The following is a 27,632-nucleotide window of genomic DNA, read 5'->3' on the forward strand; positions in this document are numbered from 1 at the left end:
GCCTGAAACTTCATAACATGAAGCATCCAGGTCTCCAAACTTCTCAAATATAAAGCTTTTAAGAAGCTAGCCAATGCCTCCTCTGGATCACTATCCCTATGTCGAGCTTTCTGCAACAAAAGCCATAGGCTCGACAAAAAATACTTTGGCGACCAACCATTATAACAGATGGTAAACTCTGATAATTTTGGTACAAATAGAAAGATTGATGAAAATAAGGAGTGGTATGTTTGTCAATGAGACACTAATCCAACCAGAGACCAAGTGACATACCATATATTATAAGTGTTTCTGGTAATTTCACTTATTGGAATAGAGCATCAAATACACTTAATAAAATATAGAAATACCAGTGAAATATTTTTATTAGATTTTGACAGAAAAAAATATAGAAATATGATGAGATTACAAAATGAGAGAAAACGCTTAGCACCATCTTACATAAATGTACAAAAATATACTATTATTATAAAGTATTATTGTAAAAATCAATAAAAAAACAACATTGTATCAACTTAATACTCCCAAGAAACATATGAAGAAAGAATTGTTAAAAAAAATCTTTTTAAGGTGGTACCTAACACTACAGGGAGATAACTCTGTAAAATCAGCAGAACGTTTTAATGACATTGTGTTCATAAGGGAATATTAAGCTTCTTAATGATCAAAATAAGTGTTTGTCAAACTGCTATATAACCAGTGAAATTGTTCTAAACTAGATATCATTGAGATGGAAGCCATCTCTGTGGGCCCCGCTGTCAATAATGTTGGGTAAATAAATATAGTGTGAATCAAAATTGTAAGCGATGGACAGACCAACAGACAGACAGACCTTTGACCTAGGAAATTGTACATACATCATGACACACCCTCTGGTGTTGGTTAAAATGGATGTCAAGTATAATATTTGAAATCAAAACGGTTCCAAAGATATAGAGCGGACACAATCTTCAACTCAGGACACAGGGTTGTCAACTAAAACCAAAGGTTTTTTTACCTTGACCTTTGACCTAGGAAGTTGTACATACATCATGACACGCCCTCTGATGGTGGTTAAAATGGATATCAAGTATAAACTTTGAAATCATAAAGGTTATCCAGATATGGAGCGGACACGATCTTTACCACAGGACACAGGGTTGTCAACTGAAACCAAAGTTTTTGACCTTGACCTTTAAACTAGGCAGTTGTACATACATCATGACACACCCTCTGGTGTTGGTTAATAAACATGTTAAGTATTAAGTATAAAATCAGAACGGTTATCTAGATATGTAGCGGACACGATCTTCATCACAGGACACGGGGTTGTCAACTGAAACCAAAGTTTTTTACCTTGACCTTTGACCTAGGAAGTTGTACATACATCATGACACACCGTCTGGTAATGGTTAAAATGGATGTCATGTATAAACTTTGAAATCATAAGGGTTCTCAAGATATAGAGCGGACACGATCATCACCACAGGACACAGGGTTGTCAACTGAAACCAAAGTTTTTTTACCTTGACCTTTGACCTAGAAAGTTGTACATACATCATGACACGCCCTCTGGTGGTGGTTAATAAACATGTAAAGTATAAAGTATGAAATCATAATGGTTTTCTAGATATGGAGCAGACACAAAGTTAAAGTTTTACGGACGGACGGACAGACGGACAGACGGACGGACGGACGGTACGACAGACGGACGGACGGACAGACAGACTGATCACTATAGGGCGACCCGACTTTTAGTCGGGGCCCTAATAAACGGTTGGTTCAAATTTTTAGAAATTTTTCTATTTTTGTCAAAGGGTCAAAGTAAATACAGTGTCAAAATTTTAAGAAAATTAAATGTGTCAAATTAATTTTAGTTAAAGTGTTAGGTACCACCTTAAGCATTTTCAAAAATATCATAGGATAAAAAAAATCTGAGGATCCTTGTATCTTTTAAGGGATGTATAACCATGCATAATATTCTATAATAGGCAACAACAAAAATTGATAAAGAAATGTTCCTATGTTGCTATCATAAATAATTAAAGTAAGACATGAGCCAGAAAAAGACATGTAATCTTAAATGTGAAAATGTCTGAAAAGAATAAATAAGAAAAAGTGTAAAATATTGTGAATAAATAAGAAATAATGTAAAATTTCGTGAGTAAATTAGAAATAAGGTAAAAAAACAAAAAAACAACATGTACTTGTAAAGTGTGAGTTACAATCAGACAAGAACTGCTGGTGTTTTTGAAATATGTTTTGGTTTCCAATTCATCTGATTTAATGCCTTTCAAGTACCTGATAGTGCTAAAGTCTACTTTTATACAAGAAAGTAATAAAATGTGAAAACATTACTATACAAATCTAAGAATGTGCTTATAAAAATAACATATACAAAGTTTACAAAAACAGATCAACAATATTCATAATATTAAATACAAAATGGAATGTAATAATTACTGCATTTTTCTGTGAATGAGGTCACATCAAAGTTATTTGTACATTTTTCACTCTACACAGATGTGTGAGTATAGTTGAAATTTGAATCTATTAAAATATCCTTGATCTGTATAAGTTTTTTCCCAATATGAAACATGATATATTAATTGTGAGCCTATCAGCGAACTTGATGTGACCTAAGGCTAAGCACATTAACTATATAAAATAACAAAAAAGATAAATATAAAGATTGCACTACCATACTCTTACAAAAGCAGCAAGTGTAATTGTGTATAATATACACAGTCATAAACACCAATATATCAGCAGTTAATTTCAAAACACATAATCAAAATTAAGTGTTACAAAACAATATACAAATGGACAGTAAAGCTATTTTTTCTTGCATGTTCCTAATAAATTTTCCAGAACAATTTGTCCTGCTATTTTACATATGGTAAAATGTGAAAGTTGTTTCACAAATGATAAGTTCTTACCCTAAATGAGAATATATAACATTGACACATTTTACGTTTCAATTGCCAGTACATACTTATAGTAGACTTTAAAAAAATATTATCAGTGCATGCATTTATGCAATGTAAACAAAGAGTATTTGAAAATCAGTCAGAAGAGCTCATGATACGCCTGTCCTGTGTACTCTAAAAAAAAAAAATTCTTGCACTATAAACCAGAAACGATTGAAAAGAGAGCTTATTCTTATCCATCTCAGTGCTCAAGAGATGTAAAGTTTTGAGGAAAACCAATCCAAGTATACTGCATACATAAACTTATTTTTGATAAATTCTAGCCACATGATCAAATTTCAGGAAAGTTATCACATCAAAGCTGAGTTTTTGTACAAATGAGCAACAACTATTTTTTATGACAGAACAGCATAATATATAAAGCTACTAAAGGACTAGATATTCATCTCAGGAATCCATATTTGACACATTATATACAATCCTTGCATCCAGGATTCCAACAAAATAGGAGCTGCAGTCTCAAAAGAAGATATTATGTCTGTGTTATATTCAATCCAAATTTGGATTGTCCCTATAGAGTGGTCTCATTGCGGTTTAAACGTGACGTGGGATTGTCGATTTTTTGTAAGCGTGACACGTGAAAGTCAAATTGTGTCGTGAAAACGGGAAATGAGGTCTAGCAGAACCTGGGAAATGACAAACAAATGAGAATTGCTTATGTACATAGTGTAAGCGGGATATGGGAATCTGACAAAACAGTAAGCGGGATCTGGGATAGGAACCCCCCAAATGAGACCCCCTTCAAATACAGTGTTTAGTGGTATCTTATCTTTTAAAATCAACTTGAGCTTCAACAAACCCAATATTATATATAGTCACTCTAGTATAATTGTTGAAATGAAAAAGATAAAAAGAATGCCTAAGCTTTGCTGTGGTTTTAAATTTTCAGAGCCATGAATGTTTTGCAAATCATTTATAATTATACCAATATTTTTCATGCTTAACTATTTGTTTAGTTTAAATATCAGATCTTCGAGAGAAAAAAAAACAACAATTTATAGCCTTAATTTTACTGTTTTTGTCATTGTTTACATTTCCAATTCTGTGACAAGTTACAGCCTGGTGGTTCATGATAGAGCTATTAGCAATGTTCTGTTTGACTAACAAGATATCTGAAGATAATCCAACCAAGATAGATCTGGACTCGGTCAAAGATTTATTGATAATATTTGATCTGGATACTAAGATTTCTGAAGCTGGTCAAAGTCAGGTGAACTTGGATAGATTCATTGACAAGGTTCTGTTTGGTTAACAAGATTTCTGAAGCTTGTCCAAGCCTGGTGGTTCTGAAAACAAACCTGTGTACCTGCTCTCTTAAACTGGGTCATCTGAAAATAAGTTGAGAGATGTTTTTTTTCAGTATTTTTATACTTAATAATACAAATAAACATACCCACTCTTATGCCTGTATTGGAATTCAACTATAATTGTAACATTCAAATATATAATGATTCTTTTTATGCCCAATTTATGGGCATTGTGTTTTCTGGTCTGTGCCTTCATTTGTCAAACCGTACGTCCGTTCATCCTTCTGTCCCGCTTCAAATTAAATTTGTTGGTCGAGGTAGTTTTTGATGAAGTTGAAGTCCAATCAACTTGAAACTTAGCAACATGTTCCTTATGATATGATCTTTCTAATTTCAATGCCAAATTAGAGATTTTACCCCATTTTCACGGTCCACTAAACATAGGAAATGATAGTGCTGTACACTGGTCTTATTTTTCATAGAACAGTTAAGACAGAAAATTATTAGATAAAATGAAAACTTGATAGTTTGCATTGTGTTTCAAAACAGCATTGTATAAATGTGTAAAACTATTTACAATTACATGTCCTTATCTTCATTGAATACATGTATATTTGTCAACTATATAAAAAGAATACAATTATGCTAATTACCTGTCTATTGATGTCGCCTATACACAGCCAGTCACCCCCATTTTTTGCCACAGCCCACTTGGCATGGTCTTTAGTTGTTTTGAAAGCAATGTCCTTATCTGGGAATATCATTGTTTCTATATTGTAAACCTAAAATTCACAAATAATATATTATTTTCTTACAATTTCTGAGTGCTAAATTATGTTCCATCTAATAATATTTTAATATTAAAGGGAGTAGAGCCAGCAACCCCAATTAATGGGCCTGTAAAGTTGTTTTTTTAACTTCTATTATGAGAGTAAATTTAATGTGTATTCATGCATATGGCTAAATGTATGATATTTAAAAGCATAAAAATGAAAGTTGAATATCTGCTTTATATTTATAAATGCATTGGCCTGGAATGAGAAAAAATGTAATTTTATATGACCACAAAAAAAAGATTGGATCGTATAATGGTATGATGTTGTAGTCGTTTGCCTCGTCATCAGGAGACACATTTGGTTTCCAGACAATAACTTAAGTTAATGTGAATAGATATCTTTGAAATTCAAAAAGTGCCAACCTTATATTGTATAGAACAGTTAGACGGTAGGTCATTGTCTGCAGCACCATGTTCTCTCCACGTCTCTACCAACAAATCTTCTTGTAAGGCAGTTGACAGTAACCCATCATATAAATCTGTAATATATATTACAGTTTGAAGATTTCGAAAAGCAATTGTTTTATTAAAGAAAAGTTGTAAATTTCCCTTTTTGCAATTCAAACATTAATTCATAGGTAGATTATCTATTGTTTATGACATTGTCAGCAATCACGTTTCAGTACTTAACGTAAGGGTACCCAACTTGCACCAAGTACCAAAATTGCACCTATTTAGAATAAATAGCAACGATAATCTTACAAGATTTCCTAGAGAGTAGAGACTTAACAATTTGTGTTTTTATGATTTGATACTATGGACGTCTTTCAACATAGGTAAACATTTTTAGATATACACAAAACGTTCACAGTATTTATCAACTGATGGACTGTTTACTGAATAAGCAAAATGTACGAAAACGTCACCATGCGACTTCATCAAAAACGTCATCTTTTTAAAATTAGCAAATACAATATATTATGAGTATCCATTTCGTAAAATATGAAGAGTAAGCATGGACTTATATCCAATTGTTCAAAATATTTAAAGAAATCAAACAAAAGCTCAGTTATTAGACTTTTGACGATGTGAATTTAAGCATGGATGCAATTAGGGTACTCCTCATTACAGAATCATGGATAGTTTGGAGGTTGATTCAAACCCATTTTTTATGACTCAATATGAATTAAAAATTAAACTGGTGTGCCTATACAATAAAGAAGGATAGGGCTACAAAATAAACACAGTATGGACATTTTTTTCTTGATCATAAAAAAACGTAGGTGAAAAAACTGTCAAAATAGGTGCAATTTGGGTACGTTACTCTTGAAAATATTACCCAAAATGTATAAGATTCTGAAACTGTTAATCGAGTACTGAAATAAAATATACTTTACAAACCTTTATGGAAATCTGTAAACTTTTCATAACTCATGAATTTGTTATGTCCCTTAGATACAATCTGTGTAACATTATACCATGGTGGATCCATCACATGGTGTTGTTTAGGACCAAGGATCATATTAGATAGGACTGGATTGTCTGCACTAAACACACTAGGTAAAGATGTGTCATATATCTTTGGATAGGTATACATGAACACAGAACCTACAAACATACAATAGATTTCAAATAATGCATCTTCTCATAAGAAAACAATAAATGCTGAAATTTTAACCTGAGTTATCACCCCTTCGTTGTTCTTTTTTTTTTTAAATACTGTTGACACTGGGATATGTCACTCAGGTGTGTAATTTTACTAGTATGATGCAAATTGTGAAACCAAAATGGCATTACAGATATATATAGAATACTATGCAAAAATTATGAGCTTATTAAATCATGACTTAGGTGGTGGGCCATATAATCACCATGAAAATAGATGCGTTTAAACTAATTGTCGCCTGAAAAATGGGACACCAATGTGACACCAACGGTGACATAATGCATACCAAATATCATTGATTTACCTTTAGGCCAACCTTAAAAATATGTTTGTTTGCAGTTTTCCGACTGTACCTTCAGACTGAAGGGTCGGTAGGTAGGAAAAGTATTTTATTTTATCAGCCAAAATACAGTTTAAACAAGCAGTTACACTAAACCAAGTTTCTTGTGAAGAAAAAAAAACTATTTAAAACAACAAACACTGGACATGCTGAAAACCAACATCAAATGAACAGGCATTTTCAGATAAAAAACTTTTTAACCAAAACTGAAACTTTAACATAGTGTCATTATCCAATTTATGACATAAAATATGGTATAATTATTAAATACTGGAACACTTATAAACAAGGAATGTCATGACTAGAACTGTTTTAAAGAAATATATTCAGACATGTATGCTTCTTGACTAGAATGTTTTCATGAGTAGAGTATTTTCATCAGAAAAATGTATATATTATAGATTTATAAGACAATTATTAAAGAGTGTATTATTAATAAAAAAAAAATCACCATTGAATCTTCCTCAATTGAAAAAAAGTATTAAGACAACCGACTGTTTTCATATTTCTAACAATATTTAATTATATGTGATAAGGTTATATTTTTGCCAGGCTTTTATGAAAACCAAAGAAATCTAAAGTTTGGGGTGAAATCCATAGCACCCCATTAAAAGTAAATGGTCTGAACTGAAATGTTTTTAATGCATAAAAAAAATTGGCAGCATAGCTCCTAAGGACATGTTTCAATTGAATTCACACAGGCCACACAGTTTTGGTATATTTAATATTGTAAGAAAGAGAATAATTGCAATGAGTGGGGCAGCCCCCCTTATCCTAAAGAAGCATACTCATTGCAATCGAAGATAGATTTAATATAGAGAGAGTATATTTTTTTTTCAAGCTAACCATTCATTTTCTCTACATCTTTGTGTAGTTAAGGTTGCTTCTTATTGATTTGGCATGATCTATATCCATTAACATTTCAAACGAGCCCTTCCTCCGTACAGGCGTGTTTACAGATATCCATGAAGATTTAAGTCACCGAGGAGTGGTTTCATCTTTGTTGTCTTCACAACGATTTGTAGAAAATATGCCATACTTCAATCTGCTGTCGAATTATTTAACCACTGAAATCGGTTCCATAAAGTCAGGCTCCACAGATTCTGAACCCGATTTGTTTGAGACAGAATGGTTATCCTGTCAGTTATGAATATCCGCTGCATCATTGTCAATGATATCATCACACATCATTACATGTGCCTGAATCTGTATAAACAGTTTACTAATAAACTTTTTGTTTGGTATTTGTCTTAAAATTGACACGAGACGACAGCGTAAAGTACTCCTCCGTGACTTCATGGATACCTGTAAAAAATTTCCATGTGCTTTATCATTAAATGGTCACATGAACGCTTGACGGGAAGCTAAGAAAAACCGAACTTGAAGTGCGTAATTGACCCAGATTTTAAATCATTTCCGGAAAGGACACAAAGTTACAGATCGCTTCAATAGAGGTATTTAAAAAAAAATTCTTCAAATTTAAAGCAATAAAATTTTCATAGTCGGGAGGATTTTCAAGGGTCGGTCGGTAAACTGCAAACAAACAATATTTTAATTTAAGCCTTAGTAGTCAAGCTGAAACTGACCTGATACACAATACAGTATTCATTCTCTTATGTAAAGCATAGTAACTTACTGTCTATTAAGTTATTTTCTATAATGTATATTACAGTCTTGATTATAAATACCTTACCCATTCTGTCCATCATATTATAGTCCATGGAAATACAGAGAAATGTCTGACCAAATGTACAGGCTGACTTAGGCCAGGAATATCCATCTGACTTCATTGGTGGGAATTCTGGTGTACTATGTACCAACCAAAACCCTCCTGTCTTATCAAACGCTACTGTCCCTGCAGAAAGAATATAAAAGATTATGGCAGACAAGAGAACTAGAATTATATTTTCTTTAGTTTTTCTTAAATTTTCTGGAATAACCTTCACCATGACCATTATAAATATATTTCTCTAATTCTTCGTCAATTTATCCCTTTCTGCACCCATTGTATAAAAAAAATTTAATCAACGTGCGGTTCGTTTGAACTCAGTTCTTTAATGGTTAAAATCTGATTATGACGTCGAATTTTCTGGATTTCCTCTGAAATTCCTATTGTGGCGGCATGAAAAAAGGCGACCATACCTGATGACGTCACATAGAAAGAACACATCTTTTTGCAAATCATTGGAAAAGAAGGAATAAGTTTGCCTGCATAATGTTAGAAAATCATTAGAGAAACAGATTCTACCACCAAATCTCGTGTAATACGATATTTATCCACTCTCGACAGGTAAAAACTGTCTCGAGTGATAAATATCGTATTACACTCGATGCAGTGGTAGAATCTATATATCCCCATTTTGCTAAAAGATATTTTTAGCACATCTTGGAAATTTGCTTACAATCTAAATGAAATTTTTGACAGTTTAGTTTACCTCAAAAGAATTAATTTATCCTTCTTTGTTTATTTTCCTTGACAAAGCAGCTAAGAGATCTTTATATAAAACATGCAACTGGTCTGCATTCAAAACCTATCTAGCAAAGCAAAGATGTTTACATCCAACCGAACATCCCAAGGTCCCAAAAGTTGCACAAGCAGAGATTTTTTAAAAAAGGAGACTACAAAAAATATATATATATTTAAACCAAGACACAATAAAGGAATAGAATTTGAAGTGACTGCCATCTTACGTTTTATTTGATTAGTAAGATTCTTACCTTTAGAATGTCCATGGTTTAGACTAGGGTTCTTCTTCGGTGGCTGATCATTGTACATTATGTAGGCCATGGTGGTCTGTAATACAAAATCTTTAGAATCTGATACTGACTTTTTTCAATGATTTATAAACATGGGCTCAAACTGTAAGTATACAATTCATACCCTGTGCAACTATCCTTAGCAACTTTAACCTTTTTATTTCAATCATCCGTTGGTGTTGTTTTATATTCATTTAATGTTTTGTCATAAATCAGGCTGTTGATTTCTTGTTGAATTGTTTCATATTTTTTTATGTTAACTTAGGCCTTTTATTGCTGACAATGTGGTATTGTCTTTTTTCTAAATAATACAACTGCCTATACATGTACCTTGTTATCATAAATTTGTTGAAGGGTGTTGTATACTGCATGACCCGTATCATCCATGCCTTTATCAGATAAAACAAGTGATGGATTATTTTGGTCCATATAATAAAACCCTCTGCCTTCATGGAGGACTGGAGTTTTACCATGTCTCAATTCTGGTAACTTGTATACAGCAAACCTGAAAAATAATTTGAGCAGTAATCATTAAATCAGTTTAGGGGGCCTGCTGGTATAAATCCTTCTTTTTTTTTAATACAGGATTTCGCCATATTTTTTTAATAAATGAACTTTATCATATACTTAAAAGAAAAATGAAATAAAAAAATGGGGTAACCATTTGTTTAAGCTCACAATCTGCCTCCGAAAGAAGCATACACTTTGTTAATGTCCTATTTTTCTGTTGAACTAATCATGCTAATAGGAGAAATAGAGGTAAAAAAAAGTCAGGAGCCTCTGGCCTTTGTTAGTCTTGTATTATTTTAATTTTAGTTTCTTGTGTACAATTTGGAAATTAGTATGCGTTCATTATTACTGAACTAGTATATATTTGTTTAGGGGCCAGCTGAAGGACGCCTCTGGGTGCGGGAATTTCTAGCTACATTGAAGACCTGTTGGTGACCTTCTGCTGTTGATTTTTCTATAGTCGGGTTGTTGTTTCTTTGACACATTCCCCATTTCCATTCTCAATTTTATTTAATATCGAAATAAAAAAAGAACTAAATTTATACAGAAAGCACTTAAATTTTACATTTATTTTGTTTATGTACAGCTTATTTGAAAACAATAATAAAAATATATATCACTGATGAGTCTATAGTACATAAAATTTAGTTCGTCGTACGTAAGTAGTTCATGAATATTCATGACATGTGACCATTTGTCCGCACTTAAAACCCGTGCGGTCACCTTTTTGACCATCGACTGTTGCTTTAGCCTAAATTAGACACGTGTATTCACGGTTGATTTAATGTGAATTTGTAATTGGAATTATGATATTATTGTTATTATGTTTGTATGTGATACATACATTGTTGTATTATATAGAATTAAAGGTTATAGCGAGTAGCACACCTACTTTATGTCGTTTGTTCTTTGTTAAGGCCATAGAATATAAATTACTTTATATTCGGACGAACGTAGTGAGGGAGAATATAAATTCATTTACGTCAAATTAAGAAGAAAAGCTATTTTTCTAAAAAAAAAAAAGAAATTGATGTGACACTTTCCTTTAATAATTGGATAAGATCCATGGCTCTCATCTGGGCCATGGCTAATCAAGAAAAGTCTAACTAATAACCACATATAATATATCACAAGAAGATGTGTCATACTCCTAGTTCACTTCAGACCAGTTGTTAGCAAGTTTTTCAAAGGTAAAATAAACTAATAGACACCTAATAATAATTACCAAAATTCACTTACCAATCAACTGGCGATCCATTCTTTGAGAGACATTGCATGCCATTACAAATTTCAATAAGTATGGATAATATTAAACTGTTATAAATAAGCTTCCTACTTCCCGCCATTGTGAAAGTAAATTCGGAAGTCACATGTATTTTCTACTTTCACTTTCGATTGGCCTCCTTTAAAATGTGGAAACACGTTAGAATAATCAAATAGAGTTCTCCCTCTTTGTACAAATTCATTGTGAAAAAAATTAAAATCACAAAAATACTGAACTCCGAGGATAATCCAAAACGGAAAGTCCCTAATAAAAAAAACATCAAACGAATGGACAACAACTGTTATATTTCTAACTTGGTACAGACATTTTCAAATGTAGAAAATGGTTGATTGAACCTGCATGGTTTTATAACGTTAAACCTCTCACTTGTATGACAGTCGCACCAAACCCCATTATTTATTCTAAAACGAGTAAACAAAACAGACATTATAGTAAAATAGTCAAAATATGGATACAGCAGTCATCATTGTTTCACAATCTCAAAACAAACAAATGTGATACAGTTTTGGAAAAAAGTAAAATAAAAAATACCGTTCACTTGTATTTCGCCTCAAATTCCATTATAGTGTCAACGATTGGGGAATATTGTAAATAGAGAATTAATCAAAATTTAAATTATAAAGTTAACAAAATTGGTGTAGCATTTTAGTATCTGAGTTTATTGCTAATTTAAGTATTGTAGATAATGTATAATCATTTAAGCTATTCTTTCAGTACTCGTTAAATAGAATAGCTTGTGTGTGTTTCGTGTCTATGTCATGTCTTGTATTATTTCTAATTTAAGTTTCTTGTGTACAATCATCAAGTTGGAGTTTTGTAAGGCGTTCATTATCACTGATCTAGTATATATTTGTTTAGGGGCCAGCTGAAGGACGCCTCCGGGTGCGGGAATTTCTCGCTACATTGAAGACCTGTTGGTGACATTCTGCTGTTGTCTTTTCTATGGTCGCCGGGTTGTTGTCTCTTTGACACATTCCATTCTCAATTTTAGATTAACTGATTGTACCGGTATGTTTTATAAATTAGGCGGTCGGACTGAAATAAAGTATAACTTGTCTTGCCTCCCAATTCAATAAACTTTTTGTAATTATTAACATGATTTAATCCATGAATGTCATTTTTTTAAACATTACAACCAAATGGGTTTCGAATATTTATCTAGCTTCAATCTACTTAGATTATCATTTCCTGTCAGTTGTCTACTCTCTATACAGAATATGATTGTAAAAATATTAGAAGAGACAATAAAATGATCTTAAAATATTGTAGTTTTAAATAACACTAGAGCACACCCGTGATATCGCGGGTCCGTGACTGAATTAAAGTATATAACTATGCGCAAGCCTTATTTTAGTATTAGTATCGTCATCTGATGAAGTCATGCCGATAGTTTTCTCTGCTTTCAAATCTTTCTGTTTGAACCCGTCGAACTGGAACTTATCAATTATTGGTAAAATTAATCATTTGGAAACGTGACAAAAGGTCCTGGAATGGGGTATTTTTTAATCAACAGATTTGTCCACTCCTATATTAGTTATAAATAAAGTTGAATTCTTTGATTCGCTGTTTAACGTCAAAACTGTACCTATACGCCTTATTTTTATTCCAGATTTTTAGTATTCGTATTGTTAACTTCTTAAAAAGTATAAACTGATTAAAATACTACAATAGGTAACAATTTGACAATTTAGTAGTGTCAACCCTGTGATTATGACCCGTGAATATAGCATATTAATCCTGAATACACCGTTTGGTGGTGCGCCTGTCAGATGCGGAACGTACAGATAAGGTAACAGGTAACAGGTGAATATACTATTGGTATCGGTATCGGACTCGACCAGGAACTTCTTAATACACTAGTTCAGGGAAAGCTTGTTCGCGACCTAGAATTCTGAGTGGGTCAAGCGTTTAATTAAAATTCATACGAGAATATGCGAGATTTAGATCAACTGGGGGCAAAGTCATGTATGGTACACATCAATATTCGATGTTTAATAGGCGTTTATTAGGACGCCCGCCGCTTTCCCGTTTACCTGTGAAGTCGTTGAGTGTCATCTCTTTTTTGTTTGTTTATGTTTATATTAAAAAAAGTAAAACAAAAAAATTGTGAAAAATTTCGAACCATAGTGTTTGAAAATAACGGGAGAAAATTGGAAAAGAAATTTGAAATTACGGCTTGCAAATAACCAAAAACGAAAAATTTGACAAAGAAGGACCTCTAAAGAAGGAACGAGATCCTTCAAGTCACTGGAGGCTGTTTAGAACTTTGAGGAAGTTTATGTGCAGAATATCATTTTTGGCGATTGAGAATAATTTCCAGAAACATGCTGGTGTAATGGCATTAATTGACAAAACAGTATATCATACACTGGTGACACTACATTATTTATTCTGTTTAGCTTTTGTCGGGAAAATATAAATCAGCAATCTAAACCGGAGCTTTTTAAAATGTTGATGCTGGTCATCACACATAGTCGCAATGAATGATATTATGCGATGTATTCAATAAAAAATAACCATGGGTTCATAAATGTTATGCTTTTAATATTGTATAAATAATCTGATCGCTAAAACTTGGAACAGTTTATACGTTCCTTGTTCAAACCATGAAATATAAGTTCACATAAAATCGAACAGCTATAGGTCGTCATATGGAATGAAACTCTTAGCCAAAAAGCCGCGCTCACTTGATTTATACAATGCCTTTACTCTGACTGTTGCATTTTGAACAAACGAGTACAGTCCAGCGCAATGTAGAACAAAATAGTTTCAATATTCATATATCATTATCATGATCTTGACCTGCATGGATATGCATTTAACTTGCAACTGGACGTTTAAACAAAAAGGTTATTGATGAATGCATGAAAATCTTTAACCTCATACAAAACATGAAATTAACTGTTTAGGAAAAACGAAGTCCATCTTGTAGTAAAATACGGAAAATGTAAATAAATATTTGCAAAATTTTGCCCTGCATATATACTGTATTTTGGACATAAAGAAGCTTCTGCCCCAAAATCCCGAAATTCCATTATTTTTGACAACGATTTTGATGTAAAACAAAACTTTAACCACAGTCTGAACCTAAATGCTGAAGTAATCGGCGGAATCTAGGATCGCTTAGTATCGCTTTCGCGAAACTTGTCAAAAAGAAGGATCATGTATGCCAAAAGATCCAAGTAAGCAGATATTTCACTCTTAAATCTTAAAGACCTCATTGCTATCGACAAAATGACAACAATTGTTTTCTTTTTGTCCAAAAAGGGGGGGGGGGGGTAGCAACTGTAATATAACATTATTTTTTTCGCATTTAGTATCATTTTTCTACCTACTAACGTGAATTTTCTGATACAAAAACAAATATACGACAGAACTGTTCATTTAATGTATGTAATCAAATGCCAAACTATATATGTATATATACATGTGTGAAAATTAATTCACTTTCTGAAGGTACAACAACAAAAAGTGTCTTTTTTTCTGTTTAAAATCTTAATAAATCTCATTGAAATTAACTAGATATTCTGTATACAATATCATGTATGCTTCACAATATATCAAAATAAAATGCTGCACGACCCATGCATATACCCTTCCTTTAAAAACTTGTCAATGTCCGATGCATTTGAATTAAGCACAAAAAACTTACGTAAATTTAATACACGCATGCAATCAGGTCTAGCATTTCGAATATATACATGTATGTTAATGGTACCTAACTGTCAGAACATGATTATGATTTTTAAGGGTATATTAATTGTGTCTAACTGTCGCCTGGTGAGATTAATAGTTTAAGGTAAAACTTTATCATACCATATGGCCTAGGTGTTGATTGACTTTTATTTTTATGACCCAAGATCAGTACCTTCTTGAATATAAAGACAATCTGCTAAGTGAACATCACAGCATGAATCTGTCCATTTTTGCGTGAAGGTAATTTTTGTATTCACAAACGATATATATATACATGTAAACCAGTATTTGCGTAGCGGCACACTTAGATTAAATGTTGAAGTTGGTCGTTATCTGAATACTCAATGAGAAAATATAATATGTTGCAATATAAATGTTTTGGAGGACAAATATCATTTTGTTTTATTATGTCCAACGTATAGAATTTTATATTTATTCTACTGTTCTTGGCCACAAGTTAGATATTATTATTAATTAATTTATTTATTTTTGTCATGTATTGTATATTTTTTAGTTTGCCATAGCATGTATATGCTTCTTGAAAATTCATTAATCTGACTACAGTAATAACGATGCCCATCAGATAAAACTGATAATGCCCCCAGTTTATCAAATCTCGTATCTAATTAGTCGATAACGCAAAATCACGATCGATCTTGCACATGCGCATTGTTTCCCTGAACTAGTGTAATATTGGCAATATTAATTACGTGGAAAACAAAAGGACCTGGAGTGATGTAATTTTTAATCTACACCTTAGTACTATATTAGTTGTATATAAAGTTGAATTCTTTGATTCGTCGATTTTACGTGATGACGGCTGACAAATTGGACCTCGTCTTTTTAGTATTATAGATATCATTTATAAATAGATAAAAGTTCTACAAAAATAGTTTTTGAAAGATAATACAAAAACATACTGTCAAACATTTTAATCAAATATGAATGTGATTATCAATAAAACTTTTAGATAGTAAACGAAGTTTTTTGCAGTTTTTATCAAAAAGAGGTGTCAGACACATTTTTTTTTTTATCATACTGCTTTTATTACATTATAAATGTCTGGTTCCGTTCGATTCCGTTAAATACCAATTCCTCAGAGCAATTGGTACTTTGCGGAACGGAACGGAACGGAATAATAAATTTAAAAAGTTAAAATCAGAACCAATGTTTCTAATCATCGTCGGAAAGGACGACGTGAGGTCAGTCTAGATATCATAATGCATGACTTGCAAATGCGTTAATTTCATGATAATTTATCAGGACAATCCGACATATTCATCTACAGAATAGTTCCCGATGTTATACATTATTGCACATTTCACCTGTGAAGATGAGATTAAGTATACATTTGTGTTATTTGTATATGGAAAACCGTAAAACACAGAAATTTTAAAGTTTGTTTTGTTTTAAAGATTTTTCGAAATTTTGATAAATGCCCCCTTTGGATACCTTAAATGAAATTCTGTTCCGTTCCGTTCCGTTCCGTTCCGTTCCGTAAAGTACCAATAGCCGTTTTATCTTACTATAAGTCCAAAGGTTGTAGGATATAAACTCTAGGTCACCTCACGCCTTCAATGACCAACACTTATACCACATGTACTAATCTATGTAAAAACATAATAAAACGGTGAAACAATTCAAAGATGAAAATCAACAAATTGATTAATTGTAAACAAAAACAGAATAACAGACAGGAATCTACAACCATGCGTCTGAATTGGGACACTGAGCACATGAAGAATGTGACGGTTTATATTCGTACTCGCATATTGGTGTTCGTGTCTTTTGTTTTATGTAAATTGATTTAACATTGAGCCGATATCTTTTTATTAATCCTTCATTATTCTTAATGTTGATGTCCAAAGTAAAGAGCCTTGTAGTTTATTGTATGTCATATTTAATTTACGTAAGATGTTGGTTTTGGGTTGGGTTTCTTTAATGCGTCCGGTAATTGTCTCGTTTGAACTATTTCACATTTTTCATGTCTGGTTAATTTATAGCTACTATACCCGTTGTTAAAGGCTTAATACTAGTAATAGCTTATACTTGCTTATATTCACTCAATTTGAACTCTGATGACCACGATGTGACGGTTTGAGACATTCTCCTTTTTTTTAAACTAGTAAACAGAGAGGATTACTTCAAACAGCTACCCAGCGACAAAAAAGCATCTAGATACAAGTATAATTTGTATATTATAACACGCATCCATGCATTTGTTTAGTTGCTTCAATAATTAATGTGTGTGCATACATAGTTGAATCATTGTACACGTAGTATACATATACTATTGAAAGTGCTAACGCCATAGACATGTACACGTGTATATATGTCTCTGTATACGCTGATCAAAGATTATAGAGAGCGCCATTGTACTTGAAAGAAACCAATGAAAAGCGAATTTGTTGCGTCCGAAATCGACCTGAATGCAGTTATTGCACATAAAACGATTCTCGTATTCAAAAAGTTAAAACATAGCACTGGCAACTAAATGATGCTCCCCGAACTGCATACTCATTTACAAAATGTATTTTAATTTTAAGGGTTCAGAATGCAAGTTTGCTTTGCGGGATAAATAATGGAAAACTAGAACAAAAAGTAAAAGATTTTAAGTAACAGTTATCTTGATCTTCAACCCATTGACCCTCAGTACAATCATTTGACTATTTCACTTTTCTTATACTTCCATCTATATAGTATATCAAATTTCATTTAAAAGGAGGTGTTGAGTATATCATATGTAAATGAGACAGAAACAAAAAGACACAAAATAACAAAAGTCAACAAGACACATCATAGGCCCCAAAGATTTGTTCCAGTTTCTATAATAGAAGTTTCGTTTACTTATAAAACCCTACATTGACAAAAAAATACAGATATAAATCGAACATAATTCGGCAATACGACCAAAAAAACAAATAAGACCACTTTGATAGACATTTTATTCCTCCAGAACAGGCGTTGTAAGGCTATATAATCAATAAGCTCCTCATCCATTCAAAGGACTACACGTATCATAGTCTGTGACGAGATTCACGAAAGCTGTCCATACATGGCTGTTTTGGAAACAAACCTGACCACCTCCTCGTTTAAACTGGGTATCCTGAAATTAAAGACTTATGTAAGTTTTAGTTGGTCCATTCATGAAACATACATCCTTGGATAAAAACTTCATGCAAAATTGATACTGCAGACTAATTTTGTGTACATTAATTCTGGCCGTTAGTTTTCTCGTTTGAATTGTTTTACATTGTCTTTTCGGGGCCTTTTATAGCCGACTATGCGGTATGCCGGTGTTGAAGTCCGTAATAGCTGTTAATTTCTGTGTCATTTTGGTCTCTTGTGGAGAGTTGTCTCATTGGAAAACATACCACATCCTCTTTTTATATATATACCATGACCAAAAGCCCACGTGAAGGGGCGGATCCAGTTATTTTAAAAAGGGGTGGAGGTCCCAACCCAGGATAACAGGGGTTACAACTATATGTCCCCGTTCAAATGCATTGATCGTCAAACAAAAGATTGATTCCAACCCCCGGAACAACCCCCTCTGGATCTGTCACAGATATGCTTTACATTCCCTTACATGTAACATGCATTTCATTCGCGATTATCCCTGCATTTTAAATCAATGTTTATGTGTGTGTATGTGTTCTAATAGGATGTTGCCTAGCGTAAAATGTGACAAAATAACATCCAACTTTACTGCGAAAAAAAACCAAATCTATCTCAATTTCGAATCTTCTTATTAACTATAGTAGCTGTTCTTTTCTGTTAATACTAGAAACGCTCTTGGTTATAATAATGCTTGCTGTAACTTAAAGGAGCCATTGAAATCCAAGTATCCAAACAAGCAATTGTATCCTGCAGTTATTTGCTATACAACTTTCATACATAAACCTTTACTAAATAAATATTTGAAATACACAATCCTATTAAATTAGAAAACAAATCTACCAACTAGTACACATGACTCCCTCGTTTTTTTTTATCCATTTAGACATGTTAAAGATGTAAAAAAAATTATGAACAGATTCATGCTCAGCATTGATTTTCAGTATAAATATTCTTGGATCCTCCGTATTTTTTTTTTCTTCACCACGTTTATGTTCAGATTTCTACATGACTCGGTATTTCCTAGTCCATGGGGATCATGATAGCCTTTTCACAATTTTCACCTCTTTCTAATATTATTTTAAAAAATGAATATGAATATGCGTCATGACCGTTTACTTTTTTGGCTTTCTTTAAAATCCTATGGCTACTAGTGCTTTAAATTTATGCCTTTTATCATGCTGTGAATGCAAAATTTAAAACTATTCTCAAAAATTCATTTTCACATGATGTAAAATATTTTCATATTTTTCTACACCAGATTCATCCCTCAGTTTGGGAAAGTATGTTCAGTTGATACTGTATTTTTTGTCCAATCACAGTACTCGTATATTAAGGGGGTTCGCGGGTCTAAATCATTTATATAGGATTTCTCTATATTTTTCTACAAATGAAGTTTGTCTTATAGTTAATAGAAAAATAAAATAAAAAAGTGGGGTCACTGTTTATTTGCGCTCACAATCTGCTTTCGAAAGAAGCATACATTTTTGTAAAAGTTGGCTTGTCCTGTTGAAGTAATAGGAAAAATAAAGTTAATATCGAAATAAAAAAAGAAATTTATTACAGAAATCGCTCAAATTTTACTATAATTTAGTTTAAGTACAGCTTATATGGAAATTATATTAAAAAACATAGGTCACCGATGAGTTGAAAAAGATATTTCAATTCTAAAGTCAAAAAATGGCATTTTTCCACCAAAGGGAGATAATTTGGATTTTTTTCAATGATGTATACATTTTAAAAGTCATCTGGGGCCAACATAAATTGATTGTTTTGAATGATTTTTGTACAATATGATAAAGTAACAACTAAAAAAGGTAACAAATAAAAAAGGTAACAAATAAAATTTGTAATGAAAAACAAATGTTTGATTTTTTTCTGATTTTTTTATACCCTCGAGCCTCCTTAATACGAGAAACCTACATTCCGGAATGAAATACTACCGTGTTACCTTAAGCTTAGGTCTACAACAGCTGTTATTCTTTAAGAACATAAGAATACAACCATCCTTATACAATTCCCTTTTTATTACCTGTCTATTGATATCACCTATACAAACCCAGTTACCACCGGGTCGAGATACTGCCCATTTAGAATGATCCTTGTGGGTACTAAATTGTACAGATTCAGTATCCGTGAATGTTATCTCCTGGATATTGAATACCTGAAATCATAGTTAATGCATCATAAAAACATTGTCACTACGGACTATTCTTTTGATAAGAATAGTATACTATAATCATAATATAAAAGTGACAAGGTTCATAACTCTTGGTATCAAGGTCACTATGTACAACGTTTTAATAAAAAGGCATAATGATATCGAGATAACGATATAATTATATCGAGATAACAATAAATATATCGTTATAACAATAAAAATATCGTTATAACAATCAATATATCGTTATACATGTAACAATCTTGTTATATCGCGATAACGAAATAGATATTTCGATATAACGATATAAATATCGAGAGAACGATATTTATATATCGAGATAACGATTTAGTTTTATCGAAATAACGATATATATATTGAGATAACGATATAATATTTTTTTGTAGGTCCCCTATGGGCTTCCGTATAAAGGTGACGATGTACATCATTCTTAACAACATTTTTTTGTATTAATATGACGTTGTACAGAGTTATAATATAAAGGTGACGGTGAACATCAATCATTCTTTACAAAATCATGTTTTGCATCAAATTGACGATGTACAATTTTCTTATTGTACAGCAGTCTTACTTTAAAGATGACACTGTACAACAGTCTTACTTTAAAAATGACAATGTGCAACAATCTTTTATTATAAAGATGACATTGTGATTCTTACTTTAAGATGACAATGTACAAATTAACCTTTTACTTTAAAGATGACAATGTACAAATTAACCATTTTACTTTAAAGATGACATTGTACAATCTAACCTTCTTATTTTTAAGATGACATTGTACAAATTAACCTTCTTACTTTAAAGATGACAATGTACAAATTAACATTCCTACTTTAATTAAAGACGACATTGTACAAATTGACATTCTTACTGACGATACTGAATACAACCATAAACATATATATATTTAGCTGACACCTTTACATTTTAAGGACCTGCATCCATATTTTGTTAGGTTCCTCAGCGTTTTCCTGATTTGTGTGTACGTTAGTACTGTGGTTATATTTAGTGATCTAAATATAGTTAATGTCAACTATACCTTATAGCCTACTGTACAATTTGATCCGATGTCACCTCTTCCATTTTGCCAGGTTTCAACCAACAGTTCGTATTTCAGTCGAGAGGATAACCATCCATCGTATAAATCTAATAGAATATATACATTAAGGTTACACTATATGTCGCTATTTTTTGTCACTTGTACACTCTGTAATATTCTTTTTAAGTCTAAAAGTATTTGATATGAGTTATCATCTAGTATTTACTTTAATTTTATGTCATATAGTTATATTTTGCTTCTCACGTGTAGCTCTCTTTTCCGGTTCACAACTATTAGTGTTGTTTTTATGCGCAACATATAGATTGTAGTTACCCTCGGCGACAAGAACTAGCTATGTACTTTTTGAAATGACCCCCTTGAAATGGAATGCTATAATATACGCAATTTTGGCAAAGTACAAATATGTGTTTGTATTCTACAATATCACAATGACTACCATGACAATATATTTATGTTGAATTTGAAGAATATATTATCTACACTCTATGAAAATAAGACGCTACATATGATTGACAACGAGCATTTATAGGTCAAAGTGAGCCTTCAACAATGAACAAATATCAACCCAAATATCAAGTATGCATCTCAAAATCATCAATAGTAACTCGTTATTTGTATTTATATGAGTATCTTTACTCTCTACTCCTAAGTCTTTCTATACTATAGACACTTTTTTCTTTCCTATATATTTAACAAATGAACTCGGTGGTGCCTAGTTTATATCTGAACGATCTCGAGGAATCTTTCAAAGTTCAAACAAAAGAATTGTATCGTGTGATATAACTATACTTTAACCTTTGTGAAACTCCGCTGATTTGGCAAAACTTCTGAAATTATGTCTACCCTTGGACAGCAATAAAGTTTCATCAAACCAAGGTTCTTGCTTCACACGATTCTGACGTCCTGTGAGAATGCTGACCATGTTTGGATTTTCGTGTAAGTACGAGTTTGGAAGCTGAGAATCATATACAGTTGGATACGAATACAAAAACACTGAGCCTACAATAACAAAAAGATATGTTATCTATATATGTATGTTGACGAAACATCATACTAAGTAAGAACCAGATTGTCTATACAAAAGACGATGTCACGCAAACATGAAAAATGACAAAAGTCTGAAGGTTTAGGCAACTATCAGTATCGTTACACACATCCGTTCACTTTAACATATCAATGAATCTATAGACCATATATATATATATAGCTAAAACAAGATATGCAACTACAAACAAAATTGAGGATGAATAACATTTCCTTTATCATGTTTATTCATAGTGTAAAGCTAGACTATAATATTCTGTGTTTTTTTTTATTGAAGTGGAAACGTATAAAACGAAATCATAAGGATACGTGGTACAACAATATAAAATCAACTTATGAATGAAAGTGGACTTGATACTTTATTTAACTCGAAATGTATACAGATGGACTTAGCACCAGGTTTATTAGTAGTTTTGCAAAAGACATGCTAATGCAAAAGTACCAGATCACATGAGAAAAAAGCCGTAGAAGCTATGCCAAAACTCCGCACGTATATAGAGACTTGAACACCACATACAGTGTTCAGCCGTACCTAAAATCAGACATTTCACGCCATGAAAGATCAGCAATTGCAAGACTGAGATGTGGTGTTTCCCCCCTTGAAATCGAGAAAGGGCGTTATCGGGGAGTCCCAGCTGATAGACGACTTTGTAAAATTTGCAGAACTGGAAGCGTAGATGACGAAAAACACTTTTTATTACATTGTCCTACCTATTCGTTACAGAGAAATCGCATGTTTATGTCCCGTCAACAGAGATATATTATAAACTGTGATTTTTATAACATGTCTGACATGGATAAATTAAAATTTTTACTTAGTGCCGGTGTTAAAATAGTGTCAAAATTTATCACTAACATTTCTGATATTAGAACACAAACATTAATGAGAAAAAAATAACTTCTTATTTATTGTACATTTAAATTGATATTTGATAATTATAACAGATAACTATGGGAATTTTATAGGTACAGTGCATCAGAAGCATATATATGAAGGCAGGCTGACATAAAATATGTTTCATAATTGTATTATAATGTTATATCAGGCTGCACTTTAATAAAACAATATATCTATAGATCTTAATTTTTTTTCAACCTTGCTGCATTGGTGGCATAAGATTGTTTTCTGCTCTTTGCTTAATTTGTTGTGTCTTTGATACATTTTCCATTTCCATTCTCTATTATATACTTGGCCATTTATAGCCTTATACATATTGTATAGGAACTTGGAAAGCTGGCGTTGACCTCTATATCTCTTTCTTGTTATTTTGTAGGTGGTTTACTGTCTCACTGTAGATCAATATAGTATAACTATTTCCACTGATCCAATTAACATTCATTTTCTCATCGAGCAGTTACGTACCGAGGAAAACTTGGACAAATTGTTTACGAAACTAAATTTTATACTTTTTTATCATTACTGTTTGCGAGTGTTCGAAGACAGTGCCTTTTTTTTTTATATTAAACATTACTTATACTAACCCAGAATATCTAACATATCATAGTTCATAGATACACACAGGAAAGTTTGTCCGTATACATAACCATTGCTCGGAAATGTGTATCCTTCAGATTTTGGATAAGGGAATTTTGGAGTGCTGTGGACTAACCAGAAACCATCTGTTTTGTCAAAGCCAACTGCACCTGTTTAATAATTATTATTTCTATTTTTAAGATGATATTATTATTATTTGTGGCTTTACATAAATAGAATACAGATATACAATTTCAATTGAAAATAGTTTAGATATTCATTCACCCCTTATTTTATTGATTTTGTATTTACATTGTGTCATAGATCAAATTTATTATTTCAGTGTATGTTCACTAGTGATGTCTTTTTACAATTTCAATTGATATTTTATAGTTTGTCGTTCTACGATGTGAAGTTCTTTAACCTATAATGGTTTACTTGTTAAATTGTTATTTGAATGGAGAGTTGTCTCATTGGCACTCACACCACATCTTCCTATATCTAATTACACTATTGTTTCAGATAAGGCTGAAGGTTGGTACCTATTTAAACGTTGAAATTCGCTGCATTTGTTTGGTCTGTCATAAATCAGGATTCTGATGTTCAGAAGTTGATCCCAGAGTGTATGGTGGTTCATAATTGTATATTCCTTGTGTGTGTTTATGAGTCAAAGATCCCCGATTATGAGCTGTTTCGTCATTGTACATACCTTTTGTGTGTCCATGAGTTAAGGATCCCTTATGGTGAGGTGGTTCATCATTGTACATCATGTAAAAGATAGAATCATTCTAAAAAATAAAACTGCCGGTTATGTTTTAAAGTGCATATTAGTATTTCACATTGAAGATCATTTGATGATGTGAAAGCTCTTTGAATTGAAAGACAATATTTAAATAATAATAACGTCTAAGATACTGGTTCTGCCGTATGAATATGTTTTGTTGAAATGAAATAAACCCGTGGATAGGCCAGTAATTAAACATGTGGGAGAGCTACCGAACTAACCTGTGTACAGGCTCAATGCTCATAAGTAGACTCGAAAAGGACGTTTGTCGGCCATCATGCCAGGCTACTGTCAGACACATGTGTGACTTCGAGGTAGATCTTAACCAAAGTTGCATTTAAACATCACTCTTTGACAACTAGATAAGCTTTAATGTATCATTTAATTGTTCATACCAAAATCGCAAAATAAAATAAAACAGAACAGCCAGTATGTGTGAGTAATACCATTTGATTTTTAGGGGGGGGGGGGGGGGGGGGCTAGAATGAAATTTGAAAAAAATAGACAGGACAGGAGTTTGAGTAAAAAAAAAGGCAGGATGAGACACTTGCAAAAAAAAAGTCAGGACGACAATTTAGGTAAAAAAAAAGGCAGGATAAACTAAACTTTTCATCCTAGCCCCCTCCCCCTAAAAATCAAATGGTAGCTCCCTTATGTACTACTACATTTATTATTACAAATACAAATATTACTTTAATGTAAGAAAAAATAAAGTTTGTGCATTTTTACTAAAATTGTTATTAACTATCAATATTACAGCTTTTAGTAAATATTGAATTTGTAAGATTGATTCTCACACCGCCACGCCTTATTTAATGAAAACATTTGTCGGTCTCTTTTTTTTCTTTTCATTTTACGAAGTACCGAAAGCGAGTAATAACTAATGCACAAAGTACATCTTTTGGCATGACATTACAGATTTTTTTTGCATATGGTCAAGAATATAGTGAGACAAACGACAATAGTTTTGGTAAGAAGTTTACTGTAAATTTTGCACTTACTTTACTGTTGTATATTTGTTGTAGAGTATTATATACTGCATGATTTGATTCTGTCATCCCCTTGTCCGATAGTTTCCAATAGGGCGTATTTTCGTCCATGTAATAAAATGCAGTGCCATTGTGGACGACCGGATTCTTGCTATCCGAAATTTTTGGTAATTTATACAGTATAAACCTATAACGTGAAAATCTTTTTTTAACAATGATGATTCCATGTATTAATAATATATAGGTTATAATTTGCTTGTGTTTTTGCACGCCGTATTCATCACTCTATCAATCACTAGATAATTGTTACTTTCAAAAAAAACTTTTTTTATAAAAATGACGAAAATTTACCCGACACAGCTATGGTATTGCAATATTGATTACTTTCCCCTTTAAATTGGTGTACTATTGCTATTACGTTTAGTTAATACCGTATTGGGAAAAAATGACAAGGGTAAAAATCTATAAGATCCCATTGATTTTAGGAAAACGCCGTCCCTGATCAAAATGAAATAGATATAGTACGATTCCACTGCATCTGCATGTGGTTGATAATGAACACTGCGTTGGAACTCATCTTTCGTCACGCTTATTTTAATTAGGCATTTTCGTAAAATTCTAGCTGGCAAGATGGCAACATCTTTATTCCAATAACAATATGCATTCAATGAATATATGCCAACCGACAGTTGATATATTTTTTAAAGGAAACAACCTGACTTATTTCACATTCGAAGTCAAGAATTGTTCTTTCTTTAAACAAGATAAAGAAACTTTGCATTATATAATTTTAACCTACAAATTCAATTACATAACTTGTTTTATGGTTCTAAGTCACCTCACTGTATAACCTCCGATCATAAAACAGAGAATGGAAATGGGGAAAAGTGTCAAAGAGACAATAAGCCGACCAGAGAGTAACCCGAATAATTCAGTCGTTATATTCCGCTGATCTACGAAGGCTACATTAACCTCGTGTGGGAGAAAATCGGACACGGAAAGGGCTTGAACTATTCGAGTTAACCAGCGAGTTAAAAAACAACCGTAGGTCAGCAAGGAGTCTTCAACACAGATGAAAATCCCGCACAAGGAGGCGGACCTCAGCTTGCCCCTAAACAAAAACGTGTACTAGTTCAATGAAAATGCCGTCAAACTAAACTCCTTAACATATAAATGAAATAAAAAAAAACGAAAAAAACCCAACACATATATGTTCAAGACTAACAGAGGCTCTTGACTTTGGACAGGCGCAAATATGCGGTGGGGTTGAACGTTAAACATGTTTTGTTAGATCTCAACCCTCTGCCTCTACCTCTAGCCAATGAAGATTATACAAATACCCACACGGCAATACGCATATAGTAAAACTCAGTTCAAAACAAGTCCAAGTCCGATGTCAGAAAAGGTAACAAAAGAAACTAAGCAAAATGTATAAATTAACAAAAGACAAGAAACTAGTAATTGACTTCTTCTTTGATGATTTTGCTTAGATACATTTATGTTTTTTTCTGACAATGACATTTGTTTAAGCTCCTGTCGATCTACTAATTCTGTCGATCTACTAATTTCTTATGCATTTATTTATTAATGAACCTACCAATCTACTGGTGATCCGTCTTGATTTAAACACTGTAGTCCAAAACTAAGGCATATGTTTATACAGAAGACTAATATGCCTATCGAAGTAGCCATGTTTGTAATGGAATGTTATCTGATAGGCCACATGGACTTTACAAG

General features: G+C 32.4%; 1 protein-coding gene across 1 annotated transcript; it reads right to left on the bottom strand.

Moving 5' to 3' along the window:
- Positions 1–4,181: 4,181 nt before the first annotated feature.
- Positions 4,182–27,632, bottom strand: LOC134706071 (uncharacterized). Its single transcript, XM_063564781.1, has 17 exons — positions 27,493–27,632; positions 25,908–26,082; positions 24,832–24,910; positions 24,131–24,292; positions 22,400–22,603; positions 21,584–21,690; positions 20,395–20,526; positions 18,258–18,351; positions 17,921–17,937; positions 11,504–11,643; positions 10,085–10,259; positions 9,716–9,791; positions 8,691–8,852; positions 6,393–6,599; positions 5,415–5,530; positions 4,870–4,998; positions 4,182–4,297 (listed from the first exon to the last, which is right to left on the bottom strand). The coding sequence occupies exons 1-17, from the start codon at positions 27,585–27,587 to the stop codon at positions 4,196–4,198; spliced, it is 2,172 nt and encodes a 723-aa protein (XP_063420851.1). The 5' UTR covers positions 27,588–27,632; the 3' UTR covers positions 4,182–4,195.

The sequence above is a fragment of the Mytilus trossulus genome, chromosome 2 (assembly GCF_036588685.1).
Source record: "Mytilus trossulus isolate FHL-02 chromosome 2, PNRI_Mtr1.1.1.hap1, whole genome shotgun sequence".
Taxonomy (NCBI): Eukaryota; Metazoa; Mollusca; class Bivalvia; order Mytilida; family Mytilidae; genus Mytilus; species Mytilus trossulus.